This window comes from Cheilinus undulatus, linkage group 10 (genome assembly GCF_018320785.1).
Source record: "Cheilinus undulatus linkage group 10, ASM1832078v1, whole genome shotgun sequence".
In the NCBI taxonomy this organism is placed as follows: Eukaryota; Metazoa; Chordata; class Actinopteri; order Labriformes; family Labridae; genus Cheilinus; species Cheilinus undulatus.
The window spans coordinates 19,818,039-19,842,692 of record NC_054874.1 but is presented as its reverse complement, the minus strand read 5'-3'; the positions used below and the strand labels follow the sequence as shown (position 1 = coordinate 19,842,692).

Sequence of the window (24,654 nt, the reverse complement as noted above, 5' to 3'; positions counted from 1 at the left end):
GAAAGTCAAAACATGCTGCTTTATTAACCCAGGGAGCATCCATGAACAGAGCTTTCTCTGCCAAGTAAAACTGTACATCCATTTTGCAATAAAATGGTAAAATGTATGACAAGCGTGTTCCTGACTGAAGTGATGGTTCTTTAACCAATTACAGATTGCAGTGTGTCTAGCTCCATCCTTTACAAACAGATGTGAATCCAACTAGAATGGCGCCAAAATGGATATGTTTACATTGGTACTTTTCTCAGCTAGAAACACAAATAATTGCATACTGAACTAAACCAAACAATTGGAGGAAACACTAATTTAGTGACTTTTCTTGTTATACTATAAATCCCTATCACTGAGCAGAGATCTATCCATATGAAGCTGCGGTTTCAGTTGTGTTTATATCCCAGTGTGTCTCTTTTCATTGGTGTGCATGTATTTGTGTTGGCCCTCTGTTTTCCTCTGTGTATGTTGAGCGTCAGAGACCTTTGTTGGGGTCAGGTCAGAATTACAGAGCACACATTCAGAGGAAGAGGTGTAACCCTGTAAAGACTGTGTATTTATGTGTATCTGTGTGTAGTGTGTGTGTTGCGGCTGGCTGTCTGGACCTGTTTGTGTGCAATGGCGTTGGTCCAGAGCTAACATTCCTCCGCTCTTCTGTAATATCGAACAGCCTTATGGGTACAGAATGTGCTTCTTTTCACAGCACGTAGTGTTGACATTTCTCTTTTTTTTTCTCACTCTCCTTCCTCTTTTTTTGTTTCTTCCTCTCTCCTCAGATTCGATATCTACAGGAAAGTGCCAAAAGATCTCACCCAGCCCACATACACAGGAGCCTTCAGTGAGTAGAAACCCTTTAAGGACAAGTGGACACAACAATCAGCTTCATCTTTTTGTTTTGTTTGTGCATGTACTTTTTTGGATGAATTTATTTTAAGTTGCTAAAAAGTTGAATACGACTGATGTCTACATAAAGTATGAAACTGGCCAAATGTAGATAAGTTCAGCTCAGTGTAGCACAAACCTGATATTGACTGAATATGTAAGTGATACACCTTTGATATATAAGGTGAAAAATTTGTTCTTTTGAATCTTAATCTGAAAAAAATTGAGCTTTCCCAATGTATACTTTCTATCCTCATTCCTTAACTTTCATGTGTGTCAAAAGGATGGAAGTTTAGGTCTGAACTACGACTAATTTCATTTTTAAGACTTGAAAAGAATGTGCTTTTTGTATTATCACAAGCACTCTGCCAAGATTGTCACAGTGAACTACACTGCTGTTAAACCTGCAGTTACATTAGGAGGACTGGTTTTACTTGTAAAATATAAAATAAATAAAAGGGTTAGATTTTCTTTTGTGCCGTCCAGAGCTCACAGTCTATCTGCAAGTGTTATCTATAGCGCTCAAAAAGACACATGAGGCTTGGTTTTACCATTACTGTTAAAAATACATTTTGCTTGTGTTATACCTAAAATCCTAGGAGATTTCTTTCAATTTCCCAAAACTGCATTTCTATATTTGAGAAGAATACATCTATCAATTAATGTAGAAATGTTGTTTATCTTGTTTTATGTCTTTCTTTGAGTTTCATGGAGTGTTCCTTTGTCTTAATGGTTTATTTGTCTATTTAATTTGGATCCCCATTAGCTGTACCCTGGAGCACAGCTAGTCTCCCTGGGGTCCAGGCTAAAAACAAACATATTTACAGGCATATCATATATACATTTAACTTTACAAGAAAGCAACACAGTCTGTGCAAACCATCACATATAGGAAAGAGAATTAAAATCAAAGTTCACAGAAATCCAGAAACTTAAAATGTCCATTGAAATTATACAATAATTTCTGCCAAAAATAGAACAAATGTCAACCATAAAACATTAATACCAAGGTTAGGTTAAGAAAACTACGATCACTCTATCTATGGCTAGTGTCCTACGAATATGATGTGCCAAGGTGTTTTGTAATATGACAGGTGTTTTGTAATGGTGTAATTGTAGCAAGGAATACTGATTGACCAGTGACTGGACCTTCCGGACACATGTGTCTTTATACTTCAACCACTTGACGCACATGCACTGCACTCAGGTGATCCCCATTTCAGTAACTGTGGGATTACTAGCTCCAGGCTGGACCTCTGTTAAGTTAAGTCAGTCACTTTAAAAGGGGGGAGGGGGGTATTATGCATTTCATATTTTTGTTTAATTCACATTACGCTAGACTATGCTTTTAAAGAACAAATCAGACTGTTACATAACTTTTGTAAGCTAAGCTAAACATCTAATAGCTCTGACTGCTTTGTATGTAAAATATTGTAAGCCATGTTTTATTTACATCTTTGTTGAAATAGCGAAGATGTAATGTGCTTTTTTAGTGAGTTTAAGAAGTGCAGTGTTGCTGATTATGTTAAATAGGCTTGTTTTTTACAGCTAAGCTAATTGCCTGTTGGTAATTTCACTAACTGATATTACTTTATAAGTCTCAGTGCTGTAGAAGTGTGGTATTTTGATGAGTAAGTAAAAAAAAAATCAGCAACAAATACACATCTATCAAAATAATATGTATTTAAGACTGTGTTCCTGGTTTATCTGACATGTCATGATGACTTCACTGTATGCACTTCAGTGATAACCGTGGACTGTTAACTTGTAATCCTATCAGAATTCTGTGAGTCAGTATTTAGCATACCTGTTGTAAAGGCAGGCCTTTCTGAGGGGAATAGAAAGGAAGAACATAGAAAGACATATCCGTTACTGCTTCTGAATGTGTTGAGGAACAGTTTAGTAAAGAGAGGAGCTGACAGCTGTAATTCAAGTACCTACCTGTCAGAGCTGCGTCCTGGTAGAGTCATTGAGTGTGGGGGCTGTACCTGTTTTAGCCAAACAAGTATGGTAAGAATGTTAATGATCACGTTCTTTCATCGCTGCAGGCACCTGAGAAGTCATCAGTAGAAACTTGAATGTTTTTCCTGTCATGTCATGTGCTTTCCTGTCTGTCATCTATAAGTCATTGTGTTGCCAGGGATAGTATTGATTATTCACTGCTTGATAGAATACAAAGGGCCTGATGACACATTTTCTAGTATTTGCTATTCATTGGTCAGCTGATAACACATCATAGTGGAAAAAGTCAAATGTAAACCAGAGTGGTGACAGATTGGGTAAGCAGTGCTGTCTGAATAGTGAGCATTTTTAAACACATTATAAACACCTTCCTGGAGGACGGGGAAGAGAATGGGTTTGCTAAACATATACGCGCCGTTTCCACCCAGGAGGAAATGGATAGAGGTTCTTCCTGCCCACAGTAGACACCCTTCCTGTCTCCATTCACTGTCTCGGGCCGAGGGCATTGGGTTGATTTGGATATTAGACAAGTGTTATTCCTTCACCTACAGTACTTCAGCCCGCATTTTTGGCTTGTGTTGTTCAGAGGCAACCAGAAATAAGCCCCCCTTCCACACAAAGGTCAAATATTTAACCGTCTGCTTTTGTTATTTTGTTTTTGGGCCACGTTCCTTTGGGTTTGTATTTTACGGTACTTACTATGAACTTTGTTGGGTGAATTAGCCTTGAGCCGTTTACCAATAAACAAAGCATCTGATTACATAAATTGAAGGCTGGTTTTGGATGTTTTTGACTGTTGCTATATCCAATTTTTTTGTGTCACAGTTGTGTGAGCAAAAAGGCAACTTTTTATTCCCTTTCCACATCATACGGGAAGAATGAACTCAGGATTTAATAAAAACCACACTTGTGAAGTCTTTGAAGATCAGTGGGCTTGTCAGTGTTTGTATTGCAGAGCTTTCAGAGTTAAAACTAGTAGCAGTCCATTATTTTAATCGTAAGTAATCCCCTTTCCAGTATTTCACTCTTTGGAGCCCGGGAAGAATTACACGCCTTTTGATGAACCTAAATTGATGACCTATGTATCATCATGACACTCCCTTTTTATTTGTTGGTTAAACATTACCTTATGTAAAGCCTCAACCAGCTGCAGGTCTGGCCCTGATGCCCTGCTAACCACAAGGTCATGTGACTGTGTGATCCTAGGAGACTGTTGCCATATAAACATGGCCTCACCTGCTGAGAGAGAGCGCTTCCTGACTGAGGCTCTCGCCATACTGGGTAGACCACAGTTGCGCAGACACAGATCAGTTCCTTCCATATATATCTCAGTAAACACATGACAATGCTATAAATGAGACTTTGGGTGATTAGTTTGGCACATACAAAGAGACACAGCCTTGCTGCTCCCCTTTTTTAGATTGAACTTTATTTGACCTAAAAATACATATTAATGAGTCAATATTTTAAAATCTAAACACTTATTAAGCTTGTTACTAAAAGTTAGATGAATAGATGAATTACAACTGATGTTGCTGCTTAAAAAAGCCTAAAAGCCACAGCTGCTGGATGGTTAGCTTACCTTAGCACATAAACTAAAAGAGAGGAAGGCAGATGTTTGCTTGAGTTCAAAGCTAACAAACACTACTAAACTGAACCTCTATAATTTTCATCAAACTGAGGTGTAGAAATGATCATTGGGGTTTATTTTTACTTTACAATGCTTTGATACAGTATTTCTCATCTGGTTTTGTATCAACCACTTTGGGTTTTTTATGTACTTTTGGCCAAAACGGTGCTTGATTGATGGGAAGACAGGGGTTAGCAGGATAATAAAAGCTGTCTTTGTATTGTCAGTGATTCGGAGAAATATCTTAAAAAGATGCCAATAGAACATGGGATAAGAAAAGAAAATGGTAACTTTTTTTTTTTGGCTCAAACTAAATTAATATTCTTGCATTGCTTCGGAGACAAATAAAGTAAATGGGTAAATGTTACTGCGTCCTTAGTAGGAAAACGTGAGCAGAGCTGAGCCAACTACAATGTCGAAATTACGACTTGTCATTTTATTGTTTGTTCAAAGCAATTATTGTTGGTACAGAAATGATACAAAATTATCTTAGCATTAAGCCAAGAGCTAATAAAATCTGCCAGCCAGCACCACTTGTAGTTTGCGTCAAACTGAATGTAGAAATGATAACATGCTGTCTTATTTTGCTTTTAAATGCTTTAGAAAGTCTACAGTTAAAGTTTAGTTAGCATGACAGAGTCCAAAGCTAAACAAAATCTGCCAACCAGAAAGAATGCAACTCACACATGATCATCAAACTGAAGTTAAAAATTTACAACTTGCGCTTTATTTATTTATTTATTTATTTATTTATTTATTTGGATTTCTTTGTATGTCTTACAGAAACAAGATTAAAAAAAATAGAAGTAAGTTTTAGCCTTTTTGAGTTAAAATCTAAAATAATTTACTAACCAGAAGTTGTGTAGCAGAAATGAAACACTGTGGTTTATCTTTTACATGCTTTCAGACTATAGAAGCACCAGATAAAGTAACTGTGTAGCGTTAGCTTGGAAGAGTCTCAAAACAATATGTGCTAATTAGCACCTCTATGAACAAACCAAAGTATAGAAATTAGAAGTTTACATTTGTTTTTGTTTTTCTTTTGAACGTCTTTTAGAAAGATATAAAGATGTTAGCATTAGCTATGTTGAGTTGAAAGCTAACATAATCCATGTATTAGCTTCTGTATAGCTTATACATTATCATTAAAGCTAACATGTAGAAACTAAAACTTGTCTTTTTTATTATTATTATTTTTAGAAGGCCAATAGAAACAAGGAGTGAAGCTAATGATTAGTGTTAATGTGACTTTGTCTAGACTGTTAGCAGTCTGTCTGTTAGAGCAGATCTGGTTGCTTACCTCTCCGTCAAGCTAACTCCTGGCTTATTTAAACAAAAATGGTCCTTTTACTACTAGATCTTCGAAAAGATTTGAAAAACAAGATATATTGTCATTATTAGTGATCTTCTTAAGTGCAGGGTGGCTGGATTTGTGTACAGGGCTTTCCATTTTTCTATTGTTAATACACTTAAATTCTTCTTATTTCAGGCTAATATTCCTGGTTTGGTATCTGTCTGTCCTGAAAGCTTCTCTGTATGGCCCTTTTTTGGTCTGAGTGATTGTCAAAGTGTGAGGAAACCTAAAATGAGCTGTTTGAAGGACATATGTAACATGAGCTCACCCCTCTAAAGCAGCTATGTTGTCATGACTGCCTGCTGAGCTGGTATTTAATGTGTAATTAGTGTAGGAGGCTCCTTAAAGGCGTGCGTAATGGCAGGATTAACAGTCTTCAGTAAAACAGCTATTTAGGGAGATTTTTTTACGGCCGCTGTGATTTCATTAATGTCAGGGTCTGAGGTCAGCTGTTCCTTCAGGCTGGAACAACCCAGCTCATTTTGTTTTCATTATCCCTTTTTAATGTGAGTAAAACATGAAAAGAAGCCGTTTTGGAGATCAACAGGGATTTTATAAATGTCGTAACTTCAAATTTATTCCTCTCTTCCTACAGTCTCCATCCTCTGCTGCGTCTTCATCCTCTTCCTCTTCCTGTCTGAGTTGACGGGATTCATAGCCACTGAAATGTAGGTATCACTGCTCCTCCTCTCAGAATTACTGTGTCTACTAATTTCCTGTTGCTGAAGTACACCCATCTAGAGATAACTCCTTGTTGGCACATGGACACAGGACCTGCTGTGTGTGAAATATAACAGACAGGGACTTAATCATGAATGTCAGTTCCGCCATAATGAGGTACTCTGCCTATGTTGTAACCAGTGAATGCAGTCACTTTTTGCTCAGGAAATTGGCTTTGTGTATGCGTCAGTATCTTTGTGGTGTGTAATAAGGGATGACTCTGGGAGGATGTGACAGCAAGGAAATTACAAACAGATAGGCATGAATGTACTTCATTAATTGGTAGATAGAGATTACAAAAAAACTAAAACGAACTCTTTTACCCCCCTTATTAAAAGTTTATTTGGTGTTTATTTTTTTCTCTAACAAACTTGTATTTTCTGCTTTCTGCCCATCACAGCGTAAATGAACTGTATGTGGATGATCCAGATAAAGACAGTGGTGGGAAGATAGATGTGAGTTTAAACGTCAGTTTGCCAAACTTACACTGTGATTGTGAGTATATACACAATATACACATATTTACCACTCTCAGTTTCTCTGCTTAACACTCTTGTTTGTATGTTTTTTTCTCTTTTCTACGGTGGCCCTGAAGGCCAATAGGAAATAAATATTTCAAAAGCGCAAAATATATTTCAGAAAACACAAAAACATTTCACAATACACAAATACATTTCACAAAACACAAAAACATTTCACAAAACATAAAAACATTTCACAGTACACAAAAACATTTCACCGATCGCAAAATACATTTCACAAAACACAAAAACATTTCACAATACACAAAAACATTTCACAATACACAAATACATTTCACAAAACACAAAAACATTTCGCAATACACAAAAACATTTGACAAAACACAAATACATTTCACTGATCACAAAATACATTTCACGAAACCGGAAAGGATAGGACCATGGTACTTGTTTGTGATTGGCTAAACCCAAGTCTGTCCGGCATCAGTCATTTATCATTTCCTGTTTACACTTCTTACCGCAATAGCTGAGCCAACGCGAAATTTCAAGTGTCTACCAGCATGGAAGAGGAACTTGAGTTGATAGCGGAATACTTCAACAAGGGAAATACATATAGTGTGATTCTTGATATGCTCTCCTCGTATCATGACATACACATTTCAATTGGAACCCTAAAATCGCGCTGAAAGTGTCGTGCCAAAAGAAGTACCCCCGGTAGGATTTGTATCCCCCTGCCGCCTTTGCTGAAGGAGCTGACTATCGACTATCAGGCGTAGATTTCGCCTCAGTGAATAAAAATGACAATAAAAGAATGTATAAAGCAGAAGATTAGTTTTGATCATCTGTTTTATTCATCATTATCGTGTTTTTGTCAGTAATATCTTTTAAAATAAGATCTTTTAAGTGAATGTTTTAATACTGCAGCTTGGTGCACACTCATTACGCTGAACTGAGAACGCATCTTTTTCCTCCTGTGTCTTGTCATTGTATTTTGGCGGCGTGTTGGTCATCAAATCTGGGTAAAGAACTGTAAAAAACAAAGGAACATTTAATTGCAATCAAATATGTCATCTCTTCAAGGTGTATAAATGGTGCAAAGTGTATCCCCCCTCCAGAATGCTCAAATCATGAACTACCATTATAACATTCATTTTGTGTTCATTTCTGATCAAGCCTGACAATACTGGAGAGTTTGAACAGGTTAACTCACTTCTATTTCAAGTTACGGGGGATACAAATTATTTCAGGGCCAAATCTAGGCCTGATGTATTTGTTATCCCCCCTCTAACTTCAAGAGTAATGCTTCAAACTTCTCCAAAGTCCCAAATGTTATCAGTTGTGATGAGAGCTGGCCAAGAAAAGACAATTGAGGCAGGGGCCCTCAACCCTGGCTTGTGGGTGGGGGGTACAAGTTATTTCAGAGCCGAATCGGGGCCTGATTTGTTATATCCCCTCTAACTTCAAGAGGAAAGCTCAAAACGGTTCCAATTTCACAAATGTCATCAGTTGTCATGAGAGCTGGTCGATAGTCAGCTCCTTCAGCAAAGGCGACAGGGGGATACAAATCCTACCGGGGGTACTTCTTTTGGCACGACACTTTAAGCGCTATTTCAGGGTTCTAATTGAAATGTGTATGTCATAATACGAGGAGAGCATATCAAGAATCACACTATATGTATTTCCCTTGTTGAAGTATTCCGCTATCAACTCAAGTTCCTCTTCCATGCTGGTAGACACTTGAAATTTCGCGTTGGCTCAGCTATTGCGGTAAGAAGTGTAAACAGGAAATGATAAATGACTGATGCCGGACAGACTTGGGTTTAGCCAATCACAAACAAGCACTATGGTCCTACCCTTTCCGGTTTCGGGAAATGTATTTGTGTATTGCGAAATGTTTCTGTGTATTGTGAAATGTTTTTGTGTTTTGTGAAATGTTTTTGTGTATTGCGAAATGTTTTTGTGTATTGCGAAATGTTTTTGTGTATTGTGAAATGTTTTTGTGTTTTGTGAAATGTATTTGTGTTTTGTGAAATGTTTTTGTGTATTGTGAAATGTTTTTGTGTTTTGTGAAATGTATTTGTGTTTTGTGAAATGTTTTTGTGTTTTGTGAAATGTATTTTGCGATTGGTGAAATGTTTTTGTGTTTTGTGAAATGTTTTTGTGTTTTGTGAAATGTTTTTGTGTATTGTGAAATGTTTTTGTGTTTTCTGAAATATATTTTGCGCTTTTGAAATATTTATTTTCTATTGGCCTTCAGGGCCACCGTACTTTTCACACTAAGTATGTTTAAACTTAGCTCTACTTAGTAGTTCTCCACATTATTCAGAGTTTTATTGATTATTCATCAGACTTCACAAAGAGGCATTGAGTACTCTTTCTGTTTCCAACTGCTCATTTGCTTAAAAATCGCAAATGCACATGGTTATGTTTTAACACAAGGGGTGTCCCAATCTCAAGTATCGGATTGAAGCTGATGTAAGCATTTTTTAATTGATTGAAGATCGATAATTTTAGCTGATAAGCCCAGCTGATCATCTATGTCAGCTGTCGTACACTGAGCATAATTTGCAGCAGGCTGTAAAAGTACGAATAAGACAACAAAGCAGCAGTAGCAACATTAGCAATCCTGTGCCTAAAATGTCAGTAGTGTTGGAATACTTAAAGCTTGAGAGCAAAAACAGTCCAACGGGCACTTGCAGCATCTGTAACACGACTGTTTTCCAAGGCAGTAGCAGCAGGGCTGCGTTTGATACTACCAATTTGAGCCGACATCTCTGAACTAAACATGCAGCAGAGTACAGTTACTTCACTATAGCAACAGCGGAGAAGGCTGATACACTGAAGCAACAAACAATGGACCTTAAAAAGAAAGATAAATACCCTCAAGAGAGGGATGAGGTAAAAAAGATGACAGAAAAGGTGATCAAGATGTTCGTTTTTCTAAATCAGAACCTTCACTTCATTTTAAATTAAAAGTGGGTAAATAAACAGAAGTCGGGGAGGAAAAAGCGCTATAGCGGCTCTAGTTGCACTTTAGAAATGTCCCTGTGATAACAAGAGTGCCTTGTATTTGATATTTAGGTTTTACTGCAGTGTAAGTATTTTGGTTCATGTCTCAGATTAAGCTGCAACAAAAAGGGTTGTTGATTTGAATCTGTGATTAATTTGTTATTGATCCTGTGCCTATTCAAGCCAAACTGTGTACACCACTTTAAAGTGGAGTTGGGATGTTTTGAATTCATTTGAGTTCAGTTTTTGTTGTGTCTATTAAAGTCCATCTAATTATAACTTTTTCTTTTTTAAGATTTATTTTTGGGCCTTTTCATGCCTTTATTAGATAGCGGAGGACAGTGGATAGACTTGGAAACAGGGATGAGAGAGGGGAGATACATGCGGCAAAGGGCCACAGGCCAGATTTGAACTGGGCCACCCGCGTACATGGTGCACGCCTTAAACAACTCAACCATCTGCACGCCCCAATTATACCATTTCTAAGTTGCTTTGAGATATAACAAATTCATTAATCGAGTGAGTTTATATGTTATTGTGACTACTGAAGCTTTTTCAAACCACTTTGAGGAACTGAGGTTATTTGAATTCACTTTTTTTTAATTATTCTTTTTTTTTGACTGTTCAGGTCCTTCAGCTGTTTTGACCACTTTCAGTAGACTTTTGATTCTTGTCTGATTTAATTCAAATACTGCACTAAGTGAATAAGCAACTTTATTTTCTGAATAATTATTAAAGTGAAACACAGCTATTACTCAATTCTGAGTAGAAGTTCGATTTAAAGTGTTTTACAACAATGTTAACTTACTAAGTTAAATAGAATAAGCTTGAGATATCTAGTTCTTATTCTGTTTACTTATTTTTGTAAACAAAACGCATTGAAACTCTAATCTAGGCAAACATGAGTATGCAATTGGGATGCTGAATTGGTAGATAGTCTATATTAAAAAAATCAGATTGGGCTTAGAGGCCAAAAATGCTGATTAGTTCATCCCTAACTAGAACTGCTGGGGGTCTCAACATACCTAAAACTGCCGATGGATAAAATTAACCCATGAGAGTGCATTGATTCTTATGAAGAGCTCTGATCAAGAGCAATTATTTTATCACAAACAATAAACAGCTGATCAACCTCAGAAAGCGAACTGGAGCACTGTAGGATGATGATCTGTCACATTAGACGGGACTGAATGCTCAGTCCCGAAACTTCCTGACCATCAGATTCTTCTTCACTCAGTGCATTCAGCTTATCTAATGACACTTCACAATAATTATTTCCTCTCTGCCTGTTGTATCCAATGTTGAAGGTAGATCTGTGACTACTGATGAGGCACTGCAGCCAAAGACAGCAGGTATATCCACTGCAGCATATATTGTTTCTGAACAGCCCCTTTTCAAATTTTATTGACACCAGGTGCTATACAACAAACTTTTAGGAAAAGTCAAAGACTGGCAGACATTGATATTTAATTGGTACACAGAGACACACCTCAGATCATTTTTACCTGAAATCATTATATTTGATCAGAACATGATCTCTGTTCTGGTTAGTATTCATGCCTATTGACGTCTGGGTCAAAGCCCAGCATTTGGACAGTGAAGCTGGACTTGCATGGTTACATGCATTTTAAAAGTCCTTTTAGTTGAACTATCACAATAATTCAACTCTTTTTATAGCTCCTTGTAAACATGCTGACTGTTAATGGTCTTGCTTTTCTTTTATCAGACAGTATCAAAATTAGAAATCCCTCCAGCTAGTACAGCCTCCAGCCTGTGTCACCTCTGTTTGATCTCCACACAGCTGCCATCTTTGATATAAAGTTACCTCTGCTGGCTTGTATTCTGCTTGGATGGCAGAGAAGTGGGCAGGCCAGGGTGCAGTTGCCAGGATGAGAGTCACTAGTTATTTGCTCCTCATGACTCCTGTCAGAAACTATTCTCAGTGACACACACACACACACACACACATCCATACACGCATTTGCGAGGTTGAAAATATTCATTCATTGGGTCTGAGCAATATCCAAAAATGGCAAAGCTAATAAACGCCTGTGCATAAAAATTCAGTCCAGATTTTCGGAGGAGAGATACTTTGGCACTCAGATGCACACATGTCGGCCATGTGTTTAGACCAGCTCACTCATCGCATACTAAACAAAGGCCCCCTCCTGCCGTTTCCAATTAAAGCTCTCTGTGATTGTGTGTATGGTGGCTTTGTTTATTTGCAGAATTCAAACCTTTTTTCAGACATGTGGGGCCCTCTTAAATTCCAGCTCAGGCACGTCGGTCTAACCGCTTGGCTGCAGCTGCACATAATGACCAGAAATGTTCCTCTGCTGTTCTACTAAACAGTTAATATTGAACATCATCTTTTTTTCCAAGCAGGTTGTCATCCTTTACAGATTGACTCAGTAGGAGAGATCATTTCATCATGGAAAGCTGCTTCTGCGTTCTTATTTTATTGCTGTTTTCCTCTGTGTTCTGCCGTGCCATTGCAAAGTGAAACACTGTTTCCCCTCCTCTGACCTCTACAGGTTGCTTAGTTTTGGACTTCATGGAAAAGCAGAACCAGCATGTAATAACTGTTTAATACCAGCTAACACAAACACCCATCCAGGTCTAAATGTCTTAAAAAGGAAAAACAATCCGGTCTCACACTCACTGTGACTTTGCTTGTATCTGTGGGCTGTATTTAAAGATGTGGTTAGACGAGTGCTGTGGGGGTTGAACTCGTCTTGAATGTCAAAGTTCAGACAGACGGTGTGTGGAGGTTTTAGCACAGACCCAACAGACTCTGCTGCAGCAGGCCAGCATCGCAGCACAGAGCTGCTGAAAATAGGCCAGTGCCAGTGTGCCAATCCACAGAAGTCTGAAGCAGGCTGGAAAGGGGGGCGGGGGGGCAGAGAAGTTGAGACAGAGGGGGCAACGGGCAGGATAGGTGGCCTCTTTGGCCTTTCTGTGTTTACTGTATCAATATTAACCAATCCATTGTGCAAAGTTTAATGCTTGAAATCTGGGAATTTGTCAAAAAGAGGAGACTCTTCAAATAATGTTAGTAGTACATTTTTTTCTGCATATATTTGGTATTTAAAAGATCTTTCTCTAAAGTTCTCTACTTTTGTTTTATGCTTTTGTACATAAAGATTACTCTAATTTCTGTATGGGTGAAAAGTGTGTTTTTAAAGGTACAATTTGCTGAAATGCACTGACATTTTAAAATTAAACATTACTACTCATATGCTATCTAGACTTTTTGGTTGAGTAGTTCTAAAACCTCAAAAATGTTCAAAAGTTTCCAAATCTTGAGATGTATCTTGTTGTGGCGCTTGCTGTAACTGTGTTTAGCGTGGGAACACTGGATGTTATGTTAAAGAATGCTACAGAAGGAAATTGGAACTATTGAAAGCACCCCTTCTGTTGCTGTATCTAATTCCTGTGTTGTAATGCTTTCTTGTGACACACCTCAATTATTCCTGGTCAAGCTGTGGCCCAAGCTCAAACTCTAAAGGTTGAAACTCCATCACTGACTATACATTACCAAGACACACTGCTCAGCTCAGCCCACCTCCACTAACCTTCTTGTTATTTTGATTTGAGGAGCCTTTCCAAATAATGACCTTTATTCCATAAGGTGTATTTGCAAAACAGTAAACCAACATTTTTGTTTCATGGATGAATTTCATGTAATGAGGAAGGAAAGCTGTTAAAAGTGGCTTAACGCTACAAAAATGCACTACAGTGGTTATCTGCTTTTTATATACAACTAATGGAGTATTTTTTTTTTATTGTGCAGAGTCCTCAGTTCAGAACAAGAGGAGGTGGGCAGAACTGAGCAGTCTGTTGCTGTACGTCATCCTTTGTTATTGTTCTAATTAAGACCTCCTGGTGGCAGGATTTGCATATGCAATTTAGTTCAGCAACCTATGAAAATAAAATGATGCAAAGATGCATCTCAAAGTTAGAACATTATGTAAAAAAATTTCCCGTGATTTACTTCAGAGCGTTAAATGTCCATATATTCTACATTCATTTCATATAAAGTGAAACATTTCAAGACTTTATTACAGATTATAGCTCACACAAATGAAAAATCCACCACCTCAAAATATGACAATATTGTGCAAACTTCCAATTCGCAAAGGTTTCCTGAGCCTTAATTCTCCCACTCTGGTTTGGTACACACGACCACAGTTATAGGGAAGACAGTCATTGACACTCTTCACAATGAGAATAAGCCACAGAACGTCACTGCTGAAAGGGCAGGCTGTTCTCAGAGGCTGTATCAAAACTTATTCATGGAAAGTTAACTGGAAGGGAAAAGTGTGGTAAGAAAGGTGCACCAGCAACAGGATAAACTCAGCCTTCAGAGGATTGTTAAACAAAACAGATGCCGGAATTTGTGCAAAAGGAGCTTTAACCAATTACTGAGTGCATAAATGAACAGAATTTTCCATAAGACAAACATTTCTGTAATACAAATCTTTTTTGGACTGTTTTGTGATATTCAAATATTTAGCGATCGTGTTTTTTTATTTTTGTGAGCTGAAAGCTGTACTCACCACAAAATCGTCTTCAGATAATTCACTGTATGAGATGAATCTAATATATGGAAGTTTCACTTCTTGAATGAAATCACAGGAAATAATGAACTTTTTCATTATGTAATTTTTTGAGATGCACCTATCTCTGAAAGTTAACTGTTCTTTTTAAATTTCTCAAAGACAAATACTGCAAATGTCACGGTTTTCTTTTAATTTTGGGCCAGAACTTAACAGAATAGTAATGGTCATATTTATTTAGCAAATGATTCAAGAGACTTATTACCTTTTATAAAAAAAGAATTTTTGTTGTCCTGATTAGTTAACCATTAATTCTACCACTGATAGTAGAAATTGTTTCAGTCCAGCAAAAGATTCTGTAAATTATTTTTGGCTCATGTTCCTCCTTGTTCATTTACTATTAAATCTTCTTTTGTGTCTCCTTGTTTCTTCAGTGCTAGGGTTGGACATCCAGGATGAGATGGGCCGCCATGAGGTTGGCCACATAGACAACTCCATGAAAATCCCCATTGAAAACAGCAATGGTTGTCGCTTTGAGGGAGTGTTCAGCATCAACAAAGTAAGGCCTCAACACAGTAGATTTGGGTTTTCATGGATCCTAAAAAATCTTCTGTCATATTTTAGTTTCAGATTATAAAATAAATGTCTAAAAAAGTCTCATATTTGCTAGTGAAAGTTCCTAAAACATGCTGAAATCTAGGTAAATTCTAAAAAAAATCCTCAAAATGAACAGTAAGTCTGCACCTGACTGTTTTTGAATGTGCATGGCTGTACTCAACTTTGCTTTAACCTTTTCAGACACAGTGGGAGTCTTTGGCCTTTGGCACCTTTATTTTTAGGGTCGCAGACGGAAAAGTTTGAGAGCGGCAAAAATACATTTTTTCCTTTTTATTAGAAGGGTGTCCATGGGGTCTTAAAGGGATACTTCAACATTTTGGCAAATTCGCCCATTGCCATAATTCCTATAGTCTTAGTAATAGGTTTGTTTCCTTTAGTTGTCGGTGCAAGCTGTTTCTAGATTTGGACAGTTAAACCAGCTGCACCGCGAACACTATTTTAGCAGACGGAATTTTTGCTTTCCTTCATCAAACTCATCAAATACACAATCCAACAACTCTAAAACGCTCTCATGGACAAGTTGTGACCTGCACATTTACCACATTTACATGTTGAAGTATCCCTTTAAGAAGTGTTTATAGTTGATGAATCAACTTAGCCGTAATTTAGGCTTTTATGCAGTATTAAAAAGACAGGCCACTGTGTTATGAACCACCAGGCCAAATTTGAGTCTTGAAAAACATGTCTGAATTTGTTGAAAAATGAGGCAGTAACACCTAACCCTATGAGATGAAGCCACCCTCACTCACAAGAAATACAGTCATCTCAAATTAAAAAAAAAATTACTTTTGATCAGAGCGCAGCTGCCTGATTCTGTGGAAAAACAGAGAGACAGAAGTTAGGGGTTAGATTTACTATTTTCTGGTACAAATCTCTCCATCATGATATTTTTAATGACTTGTAGGCCACCATGACTGATAGTTTGGGACACAAAAACATGGCATGTAGTTGGCTGTTAAATTTCAACAAAGGCAGTGACATCAGCTAACAACAGACTGTACTGAGATGAACTGCTCAGTAGTTTTATATCATTATAGTGTTAGATAGGCAGGGTAATTCCTCATCGAGACCGGTGATGTCATGGGCTCAAATAATAGAGTGGTGCTATCATGACATAGTTTTTTTTTACACATAAATCTCAGTGTTTTCGCATGTTTACATAACCTGGCACGCCCAATGGATTTGTTTCACACATCCATCTGGAAAACCACTCATACACAGTGTTTGGGAAAGGGCAGAGCCTTTGAAAAAACTCTTAGGGTGATTGGATAAACGTTCTGTCTGTCACATCTTTATGGGCCAATCAGAGTAACGAAACTTGTGGGGTAATCGCTACCAAGCTGCACGCTTGCACGCCTACCAAAGGAGTAAGCTCCATAGAGAACAAGTTCTGGCGCTTTGGCAGCATCCACGTTAATGTCTTGCGCAGTTGCTCCGGCCTCTTGTCGCTGCTTGCTTACGTCACCACTCCGCTGCGCCCAAAAGTACTGCTCCTCAAGGCTGATTGGTCCTGTCACTTTCTAACCAGGCCCAAACGGTTCTGATGGGAGCTTTGCAAGATGGATTTGCCAGTGAGAAACAAGGAAACGGACATATCCATCTGCTTTGCACGGTTAATGTTTACAGCAACCTTATTCCAACATATCTAGTGTGTTAAGACACACATTTGGATTTCACTTTACATGGTCTTTAAATGCAAGACTATAAGGTCTTAATTTATGAAATTATTTAAATTGTAATCAGGACCTTGTTTCTTTAAAAAGCTTTAAAATGATTAAAAGTTTCTTGAAATGGGCAATTATACCTTGATTTAAGTTTGTTTTTTTTTACTTTCAAGCTTTAACTTCAGTGCAAAACTTGTAAATATGTACTAATTTCAAGCTGCTAGAGTAAAAAATAAGACATTGCATTCACATACTGTATGGTATCAGCTTTTTTCTCATAATCTAATCTCAAAATTCTCCGATAAAGCCTAATTTACATGCAACAATAGGAAGTACTATGGGCATTTTCTTTGTCACATTTTTGGCTTACTGTCAGCACAAAACATATCTGTAACTGTGTTCTTAATGTACGGGGTTAGAAATTGAAGATGCCATAGTCTTTTAATGTATGAAGAGGGTCTTAAAAAGATCTTAAAGTATGAAATTTAATGTCAGATTTTCTGTATACAAAAGATTAGACATGAGCTCTGATACTTTGTTAGACATGAGCTCTTTTGCTAAATGTTTTTCTTTGTCTTGTAGTTTACCATAGAGGCTCTGCTTGAGATGAAGGAGGCAGAATTGCTTCCTCTTCCTGTCTAAATTGAATTATGTTAAATGGAAGACCTCTGGGGTGGCTTTGGCTTACATTTGACAGTTTAGTCTGGACCCTGTGAAGCCCTGCTTGTGCTACCTTCATCCTGTGCGTCAGACTTTCCAATGCATTCACAATGATTAACCCAGCAGTTGTTACTTTAACTCTCTCGCTTGTGGAAAATTTGGAAATTTGTGTTAAAATGGGAGGAAAGGACCATTTGGTGTTCAACCACCTCTGCATATGTGGTGACTAGTTAACTAAACTGAGGGCGCCTGTGTGCTCACACACAAATACCTGCTGTCTCTGTGTTTCTTCAGGTACCAGGAAACTTCCACGTGTCGACACACGGTGCTACATCGCAGCCCTCAAATCCTGACATGACACATGTCATCCACAAGCTGGCATTTGGAGAAAAACTCACGGTCAGGACACACATTAAAAAAGTATTAAAAAATGAAAGGATCAAGGTTTAAACATATCCTTTTTTTCTACTTGTAATGCAGGTAAAAACAGTTAAAGGAGCCTTTAATGCATTAGGAGGGGCAGACCGGCTGTTGTCCAATCGTAAGTGCACATGTCCTCATCATAACCACATCATGTCATATTTATATAAGCCTGCTCCTGTGCTAAATGATGCAATGAAATGAGACACCTAGTGGACGTATCAACTCCAAACTGAGTGGAAACTTTCCTCACACAGCTGACACTGCATTTCACATGAGAAAGCCTCTAGCCTGTTGCGTCATTAACAAAACTAAATCCATTTTTGGACATTCTTTTGCTAAAATGCCTCCTTTTTCATGCCTTACAGCTCTGTCTTCACACGACTACATCCTGAAGATAGTCCCGACAGTGTATGAGGACCTATCAGGCAAACAGAGGTTCTCATACCAGTACACAGTGGCCAACAAGGTGCTTTTTGTTTTACTTTTCCCCCTCTTTTTATTCTTTCCTGTTAACTCATCGCTCTGAGTCATGTTGTTTTTGCACTTGTCATGGAAGAAGTGTGACCATGCCAGCATATGGTCAGGGAATGTATTGTTTTGTTAACGTGTGCACTCACCTGGAAGTTAAAGCTCACCCCCTTGCGACTGGAAAGCCACCCAGATGTCAACAAACCATAAAAGATACTTCCTAGAACTGTGTTGACTGACAGCTGGGTTAAGGGGTTTGGGGTAATAATAGTGCAGGTCAGCTGTGAGCCGGGGAGGATGAGGGCCTTTGCAAGCTAGTCGCAAATCTCATGCTAGAATATAAATAAAGGTCCAGGAGTAGGGACCAACATCATTGCTTGGACTACAACTACACCCTACTGATCTCCCTGTCATCATAAAACAATAAGTCACCACACTTTGTAGCCCTCTCATGCTTACTTCATCAGTTATACTGAGCCAACATTCATTTTTAATGAATCATTTATGACTTTTGAGTGACTTTATCCACAATCAGCTCTGTAATGACTCATAAACACCACTGGAGATAAGGATTAAATTACACATTGTTTTAAAATCCATGAGCAAACATAATTAGATAAACTGACCAAGTCTTGATTAAATCAAGTTTTTTCTGCTAGATGAGGCTCAAAAACCAAAATAATGAAACATGTAGCTCACTCTGTGAATTTTCTGTCCTACACAGGAGTACATCGCTTACAGTCACACGGGGAGAATAATACCAGCCATCTGGTTCAGATATGACCTCAGTCCAATCACAGTCAAGTACACAGAGAGGAGACAGCCAATCTACCGCTTCATCACAACGGTGAGGGGATTCTCTGCTGGGCTTTGAAAAAAAAAATCAGTCATTAGGAAGAGAATTTAGACCTTTTTTTCCTTCTTCTTCATCACATCCCTGCTTTTAAAATGGTAAAAAGTAGTCTTTAACCTTTATTAAAGCTGTCTTTTATGATTATTTTTCTGTCATGAAAACTCTGACATTGTCATCACTAGGTTTATCATTGGCATTTCTGCACACTAACACACGTCAATGGTAACTACAGGGGGCGGGAGATGAGACCCAAACCTTCCCATTGTGAGATGACCCACTCACTGAGCTGCAGTTGCCCAACAAACTGTGTCCCAATCTGTCAATTTGCTGTGCATTTGGCATGTCACAGTAGGAGCTCCACATACACACACAGTCAGACATGCACACAGATGAGCAGTGCGCTCCCCTGCTGGCTCTGCCAATCCTTTTTTCACCTCTTTTAAACCTCTGTTACTACTTCTAAAGCTGGCACAGAAGAGGGAGCACCTCACACCTAAATGTGTCGGCAGCGCTGTAGTGAAAGTAAAATGTTACAGGGCTGCAAATATCAGCTTTGAATGGCACTGTGAATCTGCCTACTGCTTTAGTGATTAGAGTAAACTTAATCTGGTTTGGTCTCCACCATTTAATAAATAAAAGATGACTGAAGAGCTTTTACTTCCTTGAACTTTCCTAGACAAGCCTTTATGGATAGTCCTCCTGTTTACAATAGTACTATCATTTTGGCTTATCTGTGTGATTTGTAGAAGACATTTGATCATTCATCTCCAGGTGATTTAAGAAACAATCTCATATAATGTATCAATATAAAAAGCCTGTAATCAATCATGGTCAATATAATTTTGCTTTTTTGACAAGAAACTTAAAAATAAAAAGATGTTTTTATTGTCAAAGTGAAAACAGATTTCTACAAAGTAATGCCAATTAATTACAAATATGTAGGGTAAAAGAAGTGACTGCATAAATATTGATCCCCGTCAAAGTGACTGGCCTAATTTAACAGATTCTATAATTCCAATTCTATAAGAAAGTGTAAAAGGCCCAACAATATAAGTGGAAGAAATTAGAAACTTTATTAAAGTTATGACTTATCTTAAACAAAAAACCTGCTTCTTTATAAATGGGTTAAAGACTTGAATTTCTTTTTATCTTTTTTTTGCCTCAAATCCCCACCTGACCTTGTTGTCTGAGGAATTTTTGGCTAAGCATGTACCACCTCATCAGGAAAGTTTCCTGCTGACTGATAATGTGTTCAGGGTGAAATGAGCTACACTGTTTTCTGTCCTTAGAGTTGTTTAAGTTTAACATGACCTCAGGCAATGGTCGGATATGACGGAGCTTATAGCGTGATTATGACTCATGAAGAAGGATTGTGAGTCAAGCAGCAACACTATTTTCTGGATTCCAACACATTCTTTGGCGTCACTGTGATCTTTTGTTATGATTATTAAAAGCAGATGATACAGGGCCGTTTAAAGCCAAAGAATCTTTTAAAGATTGCAACTAAGAGTGATTTGTTTTCTGCAGATCTGTGCCATCATTGGGGGGACGTTCACAGTGGCAGGAATCATCGACTCGTGTATATTCACAGCTTCAGAGGCCTGGAAGAAGATCCAGATTGGAAAAATGTCATGAGGACTGCTCCCCCAGCCCCCCCTCTCCTCTCATCTTTATTTATAAGTAAAGTGTTGCTAGCCTGTTAGCTAAATCCAATCCCTGCTGGAAACCAACTTCCTATTTGGAGATTGTATCACCGTGAGCATTAGAGCAGCTCCAGCAGACGATCTAACTACCAGGCTATACGTCTGCATCTCAGTTACAGACCTCTCAGGCTGCCTGATCAGCATCACACGTGGTCAGTCGGGAGAGGAGAGGACACGAGAGCTCTTTTGTTACTGTGGGGCAGAAGTCTTAAGTACTGTGTGTGTGTTTGCGTCAGGGTTTAACCCGTATGGGTATTTGAAGGGTGCACTTGATTTTTTTTTAAAGAATGAAGTAAAGAAAAAGCAGATTTTTGTGCTCATGTTCAGTTTTTAATTTGGTGGTAGCAACATGTGGTCAGAATCTTAATTTATCATATCATAGAGAAGTTGTCACTATGGCTGTGATTTCAAGAAAAAAGGACAAAAATACTCAGTATTTTTAGAGTTGAATAAAGAGGTCACGGAACACCCTAAGAGGACATGCATCCACACAGATAATGTAATTGCATTTTCATGTGATAATTTAATTTTTGTTCTTTTTTTATCATTTATGTTATTATCTCAGATCGTAATGCAGTTTTCTGTGAAAGGGACCTACAGCAAAGCTAGCCTACATAACTGTATTTGGTAAGGGTCCACTGATTACTGGCCTTTGGCAGATTATCATTATTGGCATTTTTATTTCACCTATAATTGATACAGTTAATTTATCAAAATGTGCACTACTTTGGTTCCACTGCAAAATGTGTTTTTTCCCTCTGGCTTTATTTTCACTTATCACAGTCTCAACAAAATGTCCTTTGAGCACTAGCCAATCAACAGTTAAGTCTGGGTGCTACTGACAGTGACTGTATAACATCACTTCCTGTTTTCTTGTGTTGCTTTGAGCTATTTCTCATGCTGATAGAGGTAGGGAAAAATAGTTTATTTTCCTTATTTTTTCTGATCATGCAATTTTACTTTTGCCACATTAAGGTACATTTGCACGTCATAATAAATGCATATTGGTTCAATATCGTCAACCCCTAGTATTTAGCTAGGCTAAGTAGGCTTGTTTTCTTGATGTTTTCATTTGTACCTCAAGTTCTATTTGAAGGTTGCATGCATAAAAATAGAAATAATCTCTGGAAATGAATCTTAAGGAATTTTGATATTCTGGGCAAATTTTCAATTGCGTCTCAAATTTCAAGGCTGCTATTTGCAGTTATGGTGGCACTTGTCTCAGCATTTTGGACTTAGACGGCTAGACGAGTACTTTACAAGCTTATGTCTTGCCACATGAGCAAAGCACTTTTTTACACCACAGTCCGCACTAACTCATTTGCACCCATTCACTCCACATTCATACACTGATGCTGAAAGCTGCAACGTAGAGTCGGCATCAGTACTAAATAATCCCATTCATGCGCATCCATACACCACTGAGGCAGCAGTGGGAGCAAATCGGGGTTAAATATCTTGCCGAACATTTGACTGCAGAAGCTGGGGATCAAACCCCTGACCCTCTAGTTGGGAGACTACTTGCTCTTCAAAGTGAGCCACTTTTATACTGGTATACTGGTCACACTGGTGTATAGGATGTGGCTAAGTTCTCCAGATCTCACTACTATGGTAAAATAAATGTATGGATGCATGTCCTTTGATGGCTTCCGTAGAGCTCCATTGTTCTGCCAGTATATAAACTGTCTGCTCTGTGTTTGATTCCCTCCATGTTGTGAAGGGGAATGATGATTTGAAGGAAGTATTCTGGATTTTAGACCAGTGCTAATTGTCAGACTGGGCTGAACTGTCGAGTATTTGAATCATTACATTTATGTCATTATTTCTGCAGCCAAACCATTGTCTCTCTAGTATTCAAACTCTGTGCCTTCACATTTACTATCCCACCTTACAGGGTTATCAGTTGTTGGTCTGTTTCAGTGCAACTAAATTCAGCGTGTCCATGTTTTTGTGCATGTTACATCTGACAGTATCACTTTCCTGCATCTTGAGTGTATTTTTACCAAATGTTTCCTCAAGGTTGTAGTTCTTTTTCCATGGGGTCCACAATGTCTTGCATTTTCTATGACAGACTGATTTAGTTTAATGAATTTTACACGGTACCTGATTTGTTTCCATGAAGTTGTGTAAATTTAGTTATGTAAGAAGTGGCAGGCCAAAATCTTTCCCTGTTTGGTCATTTTTCTTTTATTCTTTTGTTTAAAAAGCTCAGATACTGACAGCCTTCAGAACTATTCTTTCTACTGTAAAGGTTTTAATTTTATGTTACCTCTCATGTTACTATGTGTTCCTCGAATAAAGGTACCATAGAAGAGTCTGAAGGTTTCTTTGAGCTAGTTGCCTTTCTATAAACTTTAGGAGTGACCTGTTCCTATTTTAAAAATATATTTTGTTTATTCAAGGGTGAGTTTGGGCAAGATATCGAAAGCAGTATCTGACTGAAGGTTTTAAGAGTGAACAATGTGGAGTCAAAAGAAATAATTTACTTCAGATAAAGCGTGTTTTTTTTTAATATGAATCTTCCTCCATAAGCATATAACTGGTACCTTCAACAACCACTTATAGAAAATTGATATGTACCCTTCAAACTTCTAATTTTATATCATTAACTTAACTGTAAGGCCTGTAATTGTGTATGTGTTTGTGAAATGGATTTTGCACCCAGACACTGCTCGTTTCCCTCAGCTGGCAATCCGAGTCAACACCCTAAAGGTTGTCATTTGTGATGTGAACGTGTAAGGATGACACAGCTGTCATCATGCTGACGTCCAGCGCTGATAAGAGGTGCTTGGTGTGACTCACTTTTCTATTCACCCTACATCCCTCTGTTTACCTCCGTCACTGCAGCCTTTATTCTCAGTGTCACATCTCTCAAGTGTGTCCACCTCCGCCATATGACACAGAGCCACAGAAATATCTGCTCTTAACACTGATCGGCTCCTTGCGCAGACAAATATACTCTAAAACTCGGACCAAGCACAGACTGACCGCAGATTAATCATGAAGAGAAACAAGTGAAGATAAATTTCTTTATTTCTTCCTTTATGAATAATAATTTGTACAAATGAAAGAAAAAATACTCTGTGTATAAAAGATAAAAATACAAATATGTGAGTAAAAAATGCTGACATAATGCTGCCACCCAGTGGCTTATTTGAGGAACTACAGGCACTTGTTGCTCAGTCCATTTGTTGAGGCAGCAGCTCGTCAGGAGAGGACAGATTGTGAAATAGGAGGTCAGCTCTGGTCATAGTAATCCAGATCTGTAATAATAAGTAACTTATTACTTGTTGATCCTTTGATGTTAACACCTTAACTCTGCTTTGAAATGAGCTGTACACCTTCTCTCCTGGGCTGCATCTTCAGTGAGACTACACGTTGGAGGAGGCCAGACAGGAGGCATCGGGCGAGGAGAAGAAGTCGCTGAAGCCCTCCTCGGACAGATGTCCGTACTCGTTGTTGTAGAAAGTTTGTCCTGAAAGCTGGCTGAAGAAGTGTGGGCGGTGTCCGGTGCTGAGGACATCACTGCTGCGACACAGAGAGCCATGGGAGGCTGTGAGAGGCTCTGTGCTGCTGCTGCTGCCCATACGACTGGAGATACGTCAGAGAAAACAGCTGTCAGTATTAATGTAATGGCAGGGTTTAAAATGTGAGATAATACAACAGTGTAGAAGCC

At 38.2% G+C, this 24,654-nt stretch overlaps 2 protein-coding genes across 4 annotated transcripts in view; one reads left to right on the top strand and one right to left on the bottom strand.

The window, feature by feature from the left end:
- Positions 1 to 23,295, top strand: part of ergic1 (endoplasmic reticulum-golgi intermediate compartment 1) — a 33,420-nt gene extending 10,125 nt beyond the window's left edge. Inside the window, exons 2-10 of the mRNA XM_041797051.1 lie at positions 768 to 829; positions 6,415 to 6,487; positions 6,940 to 7,034; positions 15,024 to 15,148; positions 17,826 to 17,930; positions 18,012 to 18,072; positions 18,320 to 18,420; positions 19,147 to 19,269; positions 20,803 to 23,295. Of these exons, the coding sequence (XP_041652985.1) occupies positions 768 to 829; positions 6,415 to 6,487; positions 6,940 to 7,034; positions 15,024 to 15,148; positions 17,826 to 17,930; positions 18,012 to 18,072; positions 18,320 to 18,420; positions 19,147 to 19,269; positions 20,803 to 20,910 (853 nt within the window). The 3' untranslated portion in view covers positions 20,911 to 23,295. The remainder of the gene's footprint in view (positions 1 to 767; positions 830 to 6,414; positions 6,488 to 6,939; positions 7,035 to 15,023; positions 15,149 to 17,825; positions 17,931 to 18,011; positions 18,073 to 18,319; positions 18,421 to 19,146; positions 19,270 to 20,802) is intronic.
- Positions 23,296 to 23,993: 698 nt separating this feature from the next.
- Positions 23,994 to 24,654, bottom strand: part of flt4 (fms related receptor tyrosine kinase 4) — a 73,939-nt gene continuing 73,278 nt past the window's right edge. For 2 of the 3 annotated variants that reach the window (XM_041797617.1, XM_041797619.1), the window contains exon 30: positions 23,994 to 24,569. In XM_041797617.1, the coding sequence (XP_041653551.1) occupies positions 24,350 to 24,569 (220 nt within the window). In that variant the 3' untranslated portion in view covers positions 23,994 to 24,349. The remainder of the gene's footprint in view (positions 24,570 to 24,654) is intronic. The other variant, XM_041797618.1, reaches the window with a different exon arrangement.